The 15,734-nt window shown below is 42.3% G+C and overlaps 1 protein-coding gene across 1 annotated transcript in view; it reads left to right on the top strand.

Moving 5' to 3' along the window:
* IKZF3 (IKAROS family zinc finger 3) overlaps window positions 1-14,835 on the top strand; it is a 49,655-nt gene extending 34,820 nt beyond the window's left edge. Inside the window, exon 8 of the mRNA XM_044447168.1 lies at window positions 9,406-14,835. Within this exon, the coding sequence (XP_044303103.1) occupies window positions 9,406-10,118 (713 nt within the window). The 3' untranslated portion in view covers window positions 10,119-14,835. The remainder of the gene's footprint in view (window positions 1-9,405) is intronic.
* Window positions 14,836-15,734: the final 899 nt, after the last annotated feature.

The following is a 15,734-nucleotide window of genomic DNA, read 5'->3' as shown; positions in this document are numbered from 1 at the left end:
GTTTGTCAGTCAAACAACCCCATGTTAACCCAAGAACAAACTGTGGATTAACTTAGGGATGAACCCATGAACAACCCCACATTGTCCCCATTCAGTCACTTCAGAAAGAACTTATGAAGGCTGCATTTGGAGGCTGTTGCAAGAAACTGGAAACAACTTGTATATCATACATATCTGAAATTTTGTGCTCATCCTGCAATTTGCTGCTGGATGCCATGACTGCATCTGAACAGGATCTTTGTCTGCATCTATATTTAGATATATTTGTACATAATCAAGACCTCAGTTTCAGAATCTTTAAATAAATAAATGGAACAATTTGATCAACAAAGGCCACAAACCATTGCTGGAGGGAAAGACTACCTTTAATTTTTTCCAGATATTTAGGCTCTAATAGACTTCTATAGTAAGGGACCAAAAGAAAATATTAAGTAAACATGCATTTATCACTTATCCCAACTGATGATTTGCTCCTTCCTGGCTTAAACAATTCAACCTTTAGTTCATTAATTTACTAACAAAAAGGCATGCTTTTCAGCTATTTAATTAGCTTCTGTAGCTGCATGATTTTAGCAAGTGTTGTTGTGTACCTCTGATGCTTTAAAAACGTCACCCATCCATATCTGCAGATCAGAATCTCTGCTAAAAACACAGGGACAGATCAGATCTAGTCTTTCCCCTTGGCCAGTTGGCAAACTAATTAAAGTTGTGAAGTCCAGTGGAGCCTTATTAGGTCAGTAGCCAAACTCTCCAAGGCTTTTCATGATACCATGTGAAGCACAAGCACCCTATAACACCTTTGTCCGCAAGAACCCAGAAGAGGTCTACCTTTCCTGTCCTTAACCTCCATATTTGGGCATTTTTTAATGAGTCTCAGTTTAGAGCAGGAATACTGTTTGTTCCAGCTGTGAAAATGTCCAAATACCAGTACTGTGCATCCTCTTCTGCCTCCCCCACAACTCTTGCACCCAGATTAAACAGTCGCTTGCCATAATGTTATAAGCTGATCTTTGTTGCTGTGTTTTTATCTGATCTTGCTACAACATCCTATGACTAACTGCCATTTTCTCTCTCTCTCTCTCTCTCTCTCTCTTTCACACACACACACACACACACACAAAATCTTTTTAATGCCTTGAACAAAAATAAAGGTGACCTTAATTTTCCCCAACTCTGCAAAACCCAACAGGGAACAATAGTTTGCCATTATCGCAGAGAACGGTCTCAGACTTTTACAAATGTGAGCTTTCTGTCCCTTCTGCAAAACTGAAAAGCATCCATCCTGATATGACTGCAGTACAGGCTACATCAAATCTAACAAACAAAAAATACATTCAATTTAAATCTAGATACTGACACAGAGTAGTACATTCTGTTCCCCCTCCTCATTATTTTAAAGGCAAAAATGCAACTGAAATACATTGGCTACTTAGATTTTTCTTTATGAACCTTCCTAACAAATTTTACAAAAAGAGCAGTCTTATGGATCCTGGGTGAGTGTGCCAGAGGCCAAGGGGTGGCACGGGAAACCCCTGTGAGCTCAGAGACAATACTCCAACCTTGGAAGGGCACCTCTGAGATTTGACCCCAGACATCTCCCCCTCGCAGCCAGCATGAAAAGAACAGTGCTGGCTGCTTCTCCAAGGTTGGAAAAGCAACCCCAGGGGGTGAGAAAAGAGGGCATTCTAGTGGGCAGAGAGGGAAGAGGCTAGGATATAAGTTATCGTGAACCTCTTCTAGCCTCCTTCCCTCCCAGTTTGAAGCATAATTGCTAGATGGGCTGAACAATCCATTCTAGTGAATCTACTAAACAGTGGAGGGCAACAAGGCAAATATGGCTTCACCACTTCTCCTACCCTGCTGGCTTCAGCCCAGTAGTTCATAGAAACCTTGGACACCCCCAAGATTGAGGGCTTCCAAGCAGTGAGGGCACAGCCCATGGGAATGGTCCCTTTTTTCCCTAATCTTTTAGAAAAGTCTTTATCAGATATTGCTGCATATTTTCCTGATTTTTTTATGAATTCAAGCATGCCACATTTTACATAAACCAGATGCAGTCACATTCCATGAAGCAGGGTGAACCCCCCATCACCGTTGGTGGTAAAGAAGGAGCAGTGAATTACATGCTCACACACCCCGGCAGGAGAACTTGCTGCTGCTAGGCTGCCTCCCTTTGCTACGGTTGCCCCTGCCAAAGCCACATCCTCACCCCATGGTCACTGCTGCTGCCACCATTCAGCGGATCCTCTTGGAGGGAGCTGATAGGCAGCTGTGCTCTCTGGAGAGCTGTGCTGCCCAGAAAAGAGCATGGTGCAGCTCCTCAGCCAAATGCCTGCTTCTGGAGGGTCTTTCCAGGCATTGTGGGAGGATGGATGTGCCTGGAAACTACTCGCAGCACAGGTGACACCACTGCCATGTGTACTTTCCCACCTCAGGTGGTGGGACAGTTTGCACCCATGCTGACTTGGCCATTAACCAACTAATTTCAGTTATTACATCAACTTTTCTACCCCAAGCTCCCATGTTAGAAGTTCTGCAGTTTTATGTCTTTTTGATTTACCCTGCGGGTTACCATTAACACAAACATGAGTAATTTTTTACTACTTCGGCATTTTTAAATGCCAAAGTACTAGGAGCAGTAATAGTACTTTATTCCACTGCTGCACCCACCTTCCTTTGCTGAGGCCCGGCAACCCCTATCTCCAGGACTAGGACATGAGGGTGCAAACCTTGGAGCTGAGAAAAGGGAGGGGATATCAGTCCAAGAATCTGCTTGCATGTCTAGATATGAAGCTTTTGGGGTGGTTTGCTTCATTCCTCTTGTCAGTTTGTCTTTTTATCCCAGTTCTTGGTGTGAGGGCTTCTCTTTGGACTGATCTGCATGCAGATGCTTCTCACCTGATAGAGTATGTGTGATTGCTAGCTAAACCTGTGAGCTGATTCATTGAAAAAAGTCTGAAGTTCTGCATTCATGGCTTGTTCACATTTTCCAGTCCATATGAAGCTGTTGTCAAGGGAGCCACATGCATGTAGTCACATGCAGCCATTTTTGGGAAATTGCAGAAAATCAACCCATTTGAAGAACCAAAATGTAAATGGAATTGGCATATCCATGACAAAGTAATACAGGAGATGAAGGGGATTAAATTTGCAAGCTTTGGTTTAACCCTCTTTCTGCCTCCTCAGGAAATTCTATGACTGTCATCAAGAGAAGGGGAGGGCTAGGAACCTGCAACTGAGCAGAGCTAATCTCTTCAGGAAACTACAATCCTCAGCATGGTTTGAAAGAAGCCATTGCCATTAAATAGGGGTGAAATGATTGGTGCTTCTAGTGCCCTGAAAGAGCCTGTAACTGGCCAGCCAGAAACCACTTGCTCATTACATTTTTAAGGTATATAAAAATGTAAAATGAATGTGACAAACACATGAAAGGGGCTTGCAGAACCTTAAATGCTATCAGATTGATTATGTTGCAAGCTATTGTGAACTAGGGCCTATTTCACTGAATGCAAGTAGTGTGATCAGTCACCACTATGGCCAAAGGCCATGGAATAAAAGAGCTATAGAAGGTCTGTCACATTTCTATGCAAAATTCAAATCTCTGTAGTAAGATACAGAGATCTGTACCAAGATCTCTGGCACTTCATCTGTAACAGGAAATAATGATAGTGGTGAATGCAGGAGGCATTTACTGTAAAGTCATCATTCCCTGTTCATGGTTGTTTAAAGTTTCTTTGGACAAAATTATTTGCATTTGTGCCAAAACAGCACTCTTGGTTGTTGCTACTTTTTTTAACAGCAGGGAAAAAGTGACATTTAATTGTGAAAGCAAAAAAATCACTTTTTTCATATGTGCATTTGCATTAGTATCCTGTACCAGAGTGCCACCTAGAGGTTTTAAAGCAGAAAAGCAGGAAAGGAAATGGTTTTCATCAAATGTTCAATTCTCAAATTTCCAATGAAATTGAAAATAGTTAACAGTGGATTAACACTCTCATGCAGAAAGGCTCTATCTTAAGCTAACAACTTCTGCAAAGAAAGCAAAATCTCTGGCTTAAGACTAAATGAATAGAATAAAATTTGATGGTATATTGTAGAATGTTCACACAGGAGTCTCCCTTGGAAAACTTTTAGTTGAAGACTGGTGACTGCTAGTGCTGTAGCAGTGCTGAGAGTTCTGGAAGACTGAATGTCCTCATGAGTTTCCAAACTGAGCTACTTTTGCTGTCCAATTTTATTCAAATTTGTATTTTGCATAGTGATCAACCTGTTTAAATTGGATACTCTTGAGCAGCCTTTCTCCATAATCGTGTAGTCATGATTCCTCCCTTATGGTAGTTTGCAGGTGCTTTACATAGTTTGGCCATCCTGCAGATCTCCTGGTCTTTGCAACCAATTCTGCAGCTTGCTTTTTTTTCCCCATTGAGGAAAGTCCAGTATTATTTGGAAATGGCAGCATGAAATGCTTCATGTATTTGCCCAATTCTGCTTTGTCACAGCATCACCTAGAGCTTGTGTAATGGAACATACAGAAAGACAGATCAGAATCCTTCAAAGTATTCAGAAAGAGAAGCCTTAGTGAAGCCTCATGTAGCAAGCCCTAAGCGTCTTGGCTGCTTTTTCTGCAACTAACTAAAACAGCTATCCCTCTGGAATTTGTTGTGGCAAATTATGTTTGAAAACATGATAGGTTGGATCTGGGATTTGCCTTCTGCTGACAGCAAGGTTCTACTCAGAGGCGTCTCTCCCTGCTTGCCACTTTCCTGTACTGCAGCTCATTCCATTCAAAAGGTTCCCCTGACTCTCCATGGAACCATTTCAGAAGGTTGTGGGGGCTGCTCCAAGCCATTAGTTGCACATTACCAAAGAGCTAGAACTGGACATAGCTCTCTGAACAAGCATACATCCAATAGAAATTCAGGCTTACTTTTGTCTAGATGCAGCAGTCTTCAGAGAGGCCACAAATATGGATGTTGTACAGGGATGACCAATTTCACTCATTAAACATCAGCAAACCCAAATTGAATGCAAAATCAATAGGGAGTGCAGCTGATAACAAATATCATGTACATATGTGATACATGAGTTTGTCTCATTCATGCATTGCATATTTTCAGTGTATCCTCAAAAAGTGTAAGGTGTCAAGCCACTGGAAACTAAAAATGCAGCTGAATTTCTCCATACAACCATAAACACTTTTCAGTAGCCAGGATCATGAACAAGATGCATACAACTCAGTTCCGACTGGCATTACTTTGTGTGCTTGAACATCAACATCCAAATGTTCAGTATGAGACCTGTCAGCCATGTAGCTTCTGGGCCGTAAAGACTGGCAAAAGTGTTTTTGCAGCATATGTGATAAAAAAAAGAAATGTCTCAGTGCAGCTGTTTTGGGTCACTGTTGTTGTTGTTGTTGTTGTAAAAATCCACTCTCTGCGGTGGTGTTACATACAATATGATCAAAAGTGTGACTCATTCCCCTTTTCCCTTCCAAGGTATAGTCCCACCAGCCCCCTGTCTGACCTTAAGATGACTTCTTGTGAAACGCTGAGATTAAAAAATGGTTGAAACAAGAGGGTTGATTCTCTATGTGAATATTGACTCAAGCTTACTAGGATGTGGGTGTTCCTGCTAAGGTTCCAGATGGGTGAATCTCTGAGATCTTGCACTTGTTCTTTGGAAAGAACAAAGGTGATGAGCAGATACAGCCTAGTGAATTGGGAATTAGGTGGAGGGGCCCTGAGTCAGTAGAGAGGTGTGATAGACTATAACTTCAGACTCTAGAAAAACTTCTCCCTGCCTGTCCTGCCAGGTTCAAATGGAGGAAAAGTTCTAGCCATGCCCATGCCTCGCAGCACTAGCTTTCTCCTTACAGATATTACTTGCCTCTGTGTTGTTGTTTTTTTAATTTGTTTTTAATATGGGAAACCCTAAAAAGTGTGATTGCCCATTTGGTACAATCAAAGGGTAGAATCCATTTTACCATCCTAACCCGCTGCTGCCTCAGAACTGAATCGGATGTAGAAAGACATGAAGGAACCAATAGAGTGTGTTGCTGTACCTCTACAAGTGGCAGCCAGTTCTGTGAGGCAAAGACAGCATGAAGTCACAGTCATGCCTGTGTTTCTCTGGGCACTGGAAGAGGAGGCTGAGGACACAGAGCAGTGGCAGCTTCGTGTCCCAAAATGTTTGGTTACTCCTTGAAATAGTTAAGCCTTGAGATGGCAACGTGGGCTGTGTTACCTCAGACCAAGGACTGGGGTCATACTTGGAATGCATCCCAGTGAGGAAACGTTCTGTGAGTGAAAAACTAGCACTGCAGGGAGATGGTCCTTGGCTAGTCCTGATCTCTCTGATGCGCCTTATATTTGCATGGAAGGGGGTTGCACAGGAGGAGAACAACCTCATCTGCCACTCTACCACCTCATTCTGCAGTGTCACCTCACAATGACATTATACAGGATGGAAAGTGTGGTGATCTGAGACAGCAGATTATTATCCATTTCAAGTGCAGCAGGTTCAGGGTTCTGTTTTTGACAAGGACTTGAGCACCCACTTCTTTGCACGTGTTGTCCCTGAACATGGGAGAGAAGCTGGAAGCCACAGGTTTGGATTTGAGCCCTGAATTCCTGGCCGAGAGGCAAGTGAACTGCAGTAAGCCACCCTGACCAATGAAAAGGATGCATCGAACTCCCCTCATTTTTTCTAGTAACATCCACAACTCACCCCTGCCCCTCTCCAAAGCCATGTAACAGCTATGTGCTCTGTACGTTTTTTAATGCCACATTCTTTATCACGACTGAAATTGCAGCAAAGTTTTCTGGGTCACCTTGTGGTTTGCCACCTGTGCTTAATATGCTTGGGTGTGCCACTGCTGCTACTGATGAAGTAGCAGGATACACATGATAAAATCCAAGAATGTTTGGATACTTATGAACAGGTGCAAAGTTTAATTTCCCTCTCCAGTTTTTTACACAGTGACTCAAGTCTTCCCAATGTGGGGTTTAATTTTGGCTGGAAAGTTTTTGGCTTTTGCTTTTTCCTTCCCTGCTGGGTTTCAGCGCACATGGTGTTGTCTTTTTGGAGAAGTTGGGATGGAGGATGACACAGTGAGGTTCTTGCATCTTCTGCAGTCTGTCATATTTTGATCTTGGTAGACTCGGGTATTTCTTCCACTGAAAAAGAACTCTTTCTTTGGAGATGCTTTTCTGCATTGCTGTGTTTTAACTGGGCCTGGACTCTTCATTGCTTTGATTTTGCTCAGAGCAGACCAGGTAATCTGAGTTCACCTGATTTGATTCTGATGCTAAAAACCTGGCTTTTGGATCTGAGATAGGAGTATGGACCCAGAAAAACTTCTAAGGGCACCTTCTGACTATAGTTCAGTTCTTTTGTATCCCTATGATTAAAATCTGACAGTTCAGTACCTGCTCATCTATCTTTCATTGAATAAGCTTTAAAAGTGCCACACATTTGTTGGATTGTAGCCCAGATGTATATTGTTTTTTGCCTGTGCACTGTCTCCTGCAGCCACTGCTTCAGTGTCATTTTCCACTTCAAATCACTTTGAATCATAAAGAGGCATTCAGTCAGGAATACAGATTCTTGGGGTATTTTCTTTCCAGTTCCCATATGAACTGATCAGATGAACACCTCTTTTGAATGTTGCACTTCTCAGAGTTTTGTGAAGCAGTTTGTGGCTGGAAAACTGCTCCAAAATGCATAATGTAGGATTAAATACATTTACAAATATGTACTTCCACAGAAAATAAATGAAGAAATGTGCATTATATGAGCAAATATATTATGTATTTGTGCAAATGGACAGGAAAGCTGACTTAGGAAGAAATGCAAGCAAAATCGACATGGATCAAAAATAGACAATCTGTTGATCAGGAAAATGTAGAGAATAAGATTTCCCTATGGAATGATATCAGTGAAAACAAATGAGATTCAGGAAATTAAATTCAGGAAGCATTGCCCTCACTCTGTTTGGATGTAAGTACTCCCCCTCCCCTACACACACACACAGACACACACACACACACACACTTCTTCAGTTCATTTCTTCAAGGACTGGCAAATCAGGCTGGAACATGCTGGGTTATGTGCAAAACATGACAGTCACTGGGTTTTTCTTGCTTTTCCAAACCCAGTACAGATAGTTTGCTGGGACACAATTTTAATGGTTTGGTCTCTCAACTTTTTAAACCTAACATTTCTCAATTGTCAGTATTTCAAATAGTATATCTTTTTCTGTAGCCAAAAAAAGAAATGCAGTATAAATTTTGCAGAAGCATCTATAATTGCACAACTTGGGGGTAATATATTTGAACTGTTATACTTAGCCATTCTTTGGCTTTATCCAAAATACAGTCAGATTGCTATACTCATCATGTAGATTGGGATAGGCCATGTGTAGCTTGTGGCTTGGGGTGTGTGAATACACAGAGGCACACAGAAATCAACACATGCTTATGACTCAATGGCTGGGCCATTTGGGGGAGTCACTGGGGTTAGCCCTTCATCCTATGCTGCCTATAAGTGCCAAAGATATAAGTTTTAACCTGAGCACATTATTGTAGTGATGGCAACATCTTCTCTTGATCCCTGGAATGGAATAGTTTCCTGCAGCAGGATGCAACAACTCTCTCTGCAGAATGGACAAAAAGTCACTATACCCTTTGGAGTGGAGTCTTACCAGCTTTCTTTTTGCATAAACACTGCCTGCCAGAAGGATGGGTAGTTTTCTAGTTAGACCATCTCCAGTAATTTTATATATATATAAATATTTCAGCATCTTTTGGGAAACTAGCCTAAGAAATTTATTTGATTCATCTTTTCTAGAACTGGCATTATGAGTCATAGAAAAATGTTAGACTGTGGGAGGTTTCCTTTCTTTCTAAAATTCCTTTTAAGTATCAGATGGATCATCAGATTGGCCGAGAGCTGTCAACACACTATCAAGCACATTACTAAAGAAACGTGAGTGGTTGGTTTCACCCCCCTCTGCAGAACAACCTGGAGAGTTTTGTGGTCCTTGAGTCATAGTACTGCCAGTGATAAGTATCTCAAGGGTTTGACATTCTAGTTTCTGTCACTCAGAGGTTCTTAATATAAAAGGCTCTATTGTCTGTTGAATATGAACAAATGAGCCATATCAGCAGAATGCCATTGTGATCCAAATCTAATGCAATATGTGATTCCATGATTGTGCCATGCAAGTTTTAAAAGCAAGTTCCTGTTCCCTTAGTCAGGCCTGAAAGAATGTAGTGCTGAAAGAATTGGGATATGAGCGGGATTCCCAGGATTCAGGCCTAGGTGCTCTTCCTGTTTCCTCCACTACCAATACCATGGTTTTAGAACTTCACCCTGTAACTCCTCAAGTGTTCTTTTCCCTCATAGGTGAGAAACGCCCCAGCTTTGAAGTGAATTACAGCCCTGGCTTTGTGTATGAGAAGGAGAGAGATGCCATGCTGCAAGGAAGCATGCTTGATCCGGCCATCCATAATGCTATTGGCTACCTTGGGGCAGAAGCGCTGCGCCCCTTTGTGCAGCCTTCAGCAGCCCCAACTTCTGAGATGGTGCCTGTGATCAGCAGCCTGTATCCCCTTGCGCTCACTCACACGGAAGTGCCCAACGGCAACCCAGAGGAAGAGGGAAAGAATCACACCCCGCTGAGAGACAAGACGATATCTTCCAACAGAGGTCCCTCGCCAAACAACAGTGCCCAGGATTCCACAGACTCAGACAGCAACCAGGAGGAGCACCAGAATCATGCCTACCATCCAAACCAAGGGGCCACGCCTCCTCTGCAGGCCCGGAATGGGCTTCTGGCTTTCAAGGAACACCCCAGGTCATATGACATCTTCAGGCCCCCAACTATTTGTCCTCGGGATGTCCTGAAAGTTTTCAACAGGGAAGGTGAACTCATCGGGGTCTACCGATGTGACCACTGCCGTGTCCTCTTCCTGGATTATGTGATGTTTACAATCCACATGGGATGTCATGGCTTCCGTGACCCTTTTGAATGTAACATGTGTGGCCACAGGAGCCATAACAAGTATGAGTTCTCCTCCCACATAGTCCGTGGTGAGCACAGAATGGGACTGAAATGAGAGCAGGATGCCTAAAGCATTTTTAGACTGTAGATGTGTACCTCAAACGTAAATCAGTTTGAAACCAGTTTAAGTATTGGGACCTATCCCAAACAACCCTGGGCATTTATATTTTCTTGCCTTCATAGAACTGCAGTTCCCAGGGTTTCTTGTCTGAAAACCAGGAGAGTTAAACTGGTCTAAAATTATTTTACATTTGTAGTGTAATGACTTCCAGAAAGGTGGCCACACTGGCCTGCTGCAGCAAGAACAACAAAGAGTCTCATGGCATATTTATTTTGGCAGAAGCTTTCATGGACACTGTCTGCTTCCTCAGATGCACTAAGCCCAAACTGGCAGATGCTGCCATGGAGTATAAGGGGGACTTGAATGTGCATAAAGGACAAATTATGATCAATGTGTAATACAGTGAGGTACTAGTTATCATCCAACAACATTTTGTGCATGGCAATTATTAAGAGGCCATGATCTGTCTACTTTTTTGCATTTCAATTCCTTCTAACCACAAGGTTTATATCGCTCTTACTACCCCAATATGTGTTCATACATCTGTCAATGTGACCTGAACATTTCATATATCAGATGAAGTAGACAGTGGCTATGAAAGCTCATGCCAGAATAAAAATGCTAGCCTCTAAGTGCCACAAGACCGGCATATTTGTAGAGTAGCAAATCTCTTATTATGGTTATTATTATTATTATTAAAACTGCAGATACATTACTTCTGAATTTTGCTGTTTCAGTTGTAAAACGGTTAAGCTCACATCTGCTTTGCCCCCTGAAACTGATTCAACTGCCATGGATCCCCCTCCCCCCACCAACAGTGCTTAATTTCTAAAAGAAAAATTGAGAGAGTTATGTCAGGGCTTACTTTCTAAGATTAGGCATTTGGAGATTACTGGATTAAAACTGTGGTGATCAGAAAGCACTTTGTGAATGGTCAGAAGTGTTGCCCTTCATCAGAGCCAGCCCTCCTATCTGCATGCAAAGCATGTGCTCCACCACGGAGCTATAGTCCCTGTCCAAGATAAGGTTTTAGATACAGTAAGTGGTATATAAATCTATTAAATAGAGCAGCAGCATGTCACAAACATCCCTCTGCCATGCTGTTTTTTGTTCCCTTCTTTTTTTCCTAGAGACAGACTTTTTCTGTAGGAGAACATACAAACCAGTGATTTCCTCCACAGGCTGCCTGATGCAGTGCAGTCCAGAGAAGATTTTAGCATGTCATTCTGTCTTGGATTATGGCATTAGATAGTGATTCTGGGACTAAGAACCACACTTGATTCTTTCCTCAAATAACACCCTTGCCATGAGTTGTATTTCTACTTACCATGGATGTTTGCGCTGCTGCACTTCCCAGTGCTCCTTGGTGAGGACCCATTGTCATTAAACAGCCCGTTTGCTGCAGATGTATAACAGTTTCCCCTGTCAGTAGCAAGGAGGCAAACATGGTTTTTGTAGCACTGATAAGCCTTTTGTATAAGTATTGCTGGCATTATGTAGTATTCTTATTTCTGTGTTTGTGTGTGTTGTATGCGGCTTCCTCCCCCTACAGCTTTAGTCCTCTGAGACACCTCTGCTTCTGGCCAGCCCGCTGTTTCTGTACATTGAGGCATTACTACTGTTCATTTTGAACAGCATTGGCTGCCTTGGAAGAAGCAGTAGGCAGAAACAAAGTAAAATGTGGTGAATCAGAGATGGAGTCTGACAGAGTTCAAGAAGGCATAAGCTCCAGGCCTAGCAATATGAGGTACTTGGGCAGATTCTGATGTATGACTGTCTTTTCAGAGCCCAGCACTGATTAGCAGAAAAAACACTGGTTTTATCAGTGGAAAATATTTACTGGTCAGCTAAAGGGCAAACCTCCCTCCCTCCCTCCCTCCCTCCCTCCCTCCGTGTGTGTGTGTGTGTGTGTGTGTGTGTGTGTGTAGATCACATGTCTATAGTCACAGTGAGATGTGTTCACACATATGTATAGAATGTCACAACCTTTACTCTTATGCTGCATTTTGCAATTCAACCTTATGTTCAAGCATAGTAGCCCCAGGGCAGATGCGGTGGCCTGTTTCCTTGGCCATACTCCTGGTCTCCACAATGAATCTTCAGCTTCAGTAGTACCAAATAAGACTGTAGCCTTGCAGAGACCTAAGAAAAAACGCAATTGCTCATGCAGTTGCCTAACTCTGAAGCAAGGCTAACGTTGTTCATGTTCTGGCATTTCTATAATAATACCCTTTCCTCAGGCCCTCTCAATATGAAGTTTCTGGCTGTGAACCCAAGAGCAGGCCACTGAATCTTAAGGCAGCTTGGTTCCCCTCTATAAAAACCTTTCTTCTTCCTGGAAATCTAAAGTTGCACCCCTGCAGGCAAAGATCACAACAACTTTCATTAGGAATCCACTTACTCTGCTAGGACATGTACATCTCACATTTTATCTTTTGCTAGTTTTCTCCCCCAAATTATGCACATACTTGCTTCCCTCAATCTGCTGCCTCCATGGGAGAATGAGATTTGAGGTAGCAACCTGAGAGTCACTGCTGCTGAGGCATGGAATGCTCCTTGTGCGTCTGACGGGCTGCTATGTCTGGTCAAATTTTTTTTGAACAGCCGGCAGTGATGGTTTTAGTAAGCCACTTTCAAAATTTGGAAAGCTATCCTTTAGTAGGCTAGCTGGTTCTTCAAGAAAAGCTGCTGCTGCTTGATTCAGCAGCCGGGGAATGTCAACATAGGGTGCTTCCAGAAGAGGCATGTATTGTACAACAGCCTTCTGTAACTTAGGGAAATTTGCAAGGAGTCCAGATGGCACCTTCTGCTGCCTAGCAGTTTTCACACTGCTACTTCCACCATTTTTCTTACCAGCAAAAATCTGAGGATGGAAAGATGGAATAGCTCCACATGTCTTGTGACAGCACCAGCAGCCCTCTGAAAGCACTCATAACTCTCATGTGAGGGTGAATCCTAGAGAAGCCCTTTCACTTCCTAGTTGGAAGAAGCAATCCATTGGAACACTTCATGGTGGATCATAGGAGAGGCTAGTAAGAAGTCAGGTTTAGCAGAGGAAGAAGCAAAAGTGGGCCAGGAATCTAAGCACCTCTTAAATACAGGAATCATGTTCTAAAGAAAGCTTAAAACAGAGAGATTTTTCCACTGTTGACCAGTGGTTTTATCTGATGTTAAAAGTAAGTTATGAGTCTGCACTGTAGAGAAACTGGCATAGCTCATTATTGCAGACCAAAAATTAGGGAGATGCATTGAAAAAGGAAGGTTTCAGAACCTACAGAAATGTTATAGAAAACTGTAAGGGAGGAATCTAAGAACCTCTTCACATGTAAAAGTTAGATATTTGTGTCAATAAATGTTTGAAAAGTCATGCCTCACATTTCTATGAATCCCAGGATGGCCTTTGTTTCTCTGTTGAGTGTATGCATACACAAGGATAAGATCAGATTTGCTGCCCTAAGGCTGTACCCCACTCCCTGAACACCACTGCAGTGCATAGGAACCTGGAAGCCTGCCTTTTCAGAGCCCAGCACTGATTAGTCCTTCTAGCTGGTCCATCTAGCCCTTTAACATTGACTGCTGACTGGCAGGGTCTTCCTGGCCCTAGCCAGGGGCTTCAGGTAGGGTCCATTCCTAGCCCTAGGAAGCTGGGACCTTCTGCATGCAAAGCAAAGTGTTCTAGCACCGTGCTGGATTGCAAGGCTGCGGGCAAGGGAATACTCTACAGGCAACATCAATTGACATAAGCAGGGCAGGTTGGGCAGCTCAGCATGCACCACTGTTTCTGGTCTGCTTTGAAGGAGGTGGTTGAAGGAGCATGGGTCCTTGTGTCCTGGCCCAAGAAGCTTAATTCAAAAGCATGTGCCAAAAAAGAACTGAGACTTTCCACCAAATTTCACATTTTGAAGTAAATATGGAGTTTCTACTGGGGCAAGAAAGATAGAGGAATTTTGAGAGAAACAGAAAGATTTTAGTAAGTAGCAAAATATCTCAGCTGACTGGAGGTGGGGAGAAATCCAGTACTAGCCACCAAATTTTACCTAACATGAAATTTCAACATGTGATTTACAACTAGAGTGAGAGATGTTGAGGTAGGGAAACAGGGTTCTATAAGACTCATGAAATATCTCAACATTGTGAAGGAAGAGCTGCATATCCTCACTTGTAACCTTAATTAGCCTCCTCTGGCAGGCTGACCTCACTCCTGGAGAACTCTGGCATAAGCTCTATTACTTTGGGAGAGGAAGATGTCAAAAGTTAACCATTCAATTGTCCCCACAACCTCAGGTGACAGCTAAGAATTCGGGGTACCTGTTAATGTTTTTCTGCATGAACATTGCTACTACTGAAAATGGCTGTATATCCAAAGGCACTGTGCTTTAAAAATGTTTCTCCACTTGTTCTGTAGTTGGACAATGACAATAACTTTATACCTTGTTTTCTCAGTGTGTTTTTAAAGCCTTATCTATAAAGTTAGCTGATGGATTTATTTTTAATACAGTGTGCTTTTCAGCACCCATGACTCTGTGTGTTTCATGTGTTTCATTTCAGTCATAATAAAGGGGGTAGCAGAACAGTTTGTGGACTGAAGAGCATAGAATACTTTCTGAACTTGTATGCACAACTTGTGTACCTGTGGATTTGCTAGACACAGTGGCAGATCAGCACCTGATGAATAGGAGACTGCATCCAGAGGCATAGTATTTCTTGCTTTATCCCACACACATTGTGCTTTCATTATATATTTGTATTTTACTGTTTATATTTTAAAATGTTATTTTAACTTTTTGTTGTAAGCCGCCCCGAGGCTTCGGCGAATGGGGCGGCATAAAAATGTTTTAATAAATAATAAAATAAAATAAAATAAAATGTGGGTTTGCTGGTCCTGAGGTTCCCCAAATCAAACACAGAAAGTAAAAAGCAAAAGGAGAGCCTTAGAAATATTGGGATCAAACTATGCATTATGCTGTTATGCAACTCTTTTCCCCTGAGAATGTGAGGCTAGTTTGCCCAACCCAGATTGGTTGTACTACACTAGTACACATTTGTGAAAACATTTGTGCCCTTCTGTAAAATACTCCAGACATTGGTTCATAGTAGCAAACATTTGGGAAAGCTAATTTGGAGTGTTACTTTGGTTCAGTTGAAGTATATGTAAAGATTTACCGCTTTTCCTTTTTTCATATCAATATTGCCTCCTTCCTGGATATATTTACAGTTAGAAAATATATATATATGATGAGAAATGCAACCTGGAGGGAATAATTTGGTAAGAAAATAACTCATGGGAAAGCAACAAACAACACTTCTAGCACCCCACACAAACTTCCAGTTTGCAACTGCTTTCGGTTGATAAAGAAACGCAAAGCTCAGGAAAAACTGAGTGTGTCACACATAATTCAAGTTTAAGTCTGCCTAGTGTTCAGGGCTGAGGCAAGGTCTGAGCTGAGTTCTTCTGGCCTGAAGTCTTAGTAGCCAATATGGAACCCCCATACTTCCTTAGGCTTAGGAGAATGGGGCGGCATGTAAGTTTGCTAAACAAATAAATAAAATAAATACTTAAATCCATATAGAATACCAATTTCCCCCATCTGTGCACTCACATAAATTAAT

This window comes from Varanus komodoensis, unplaced genomic scaffold, assembly GCF_004798865.1.
Source record: "Varanus komodoensis strain SLA01 unplaced genomic scaffold, ASM479886v1 scaffold50, whole genome shotgun sequence".
Taxonomy (NCBI): Eukaryota; Metazoa; Chordata; class Lepidosauria; order Squamata; family Varanidae; genus Varanus; species Varanus komodoensis.
This window is presented reverse-complemented; position numbering and strand designations above follow the sequence as displayed.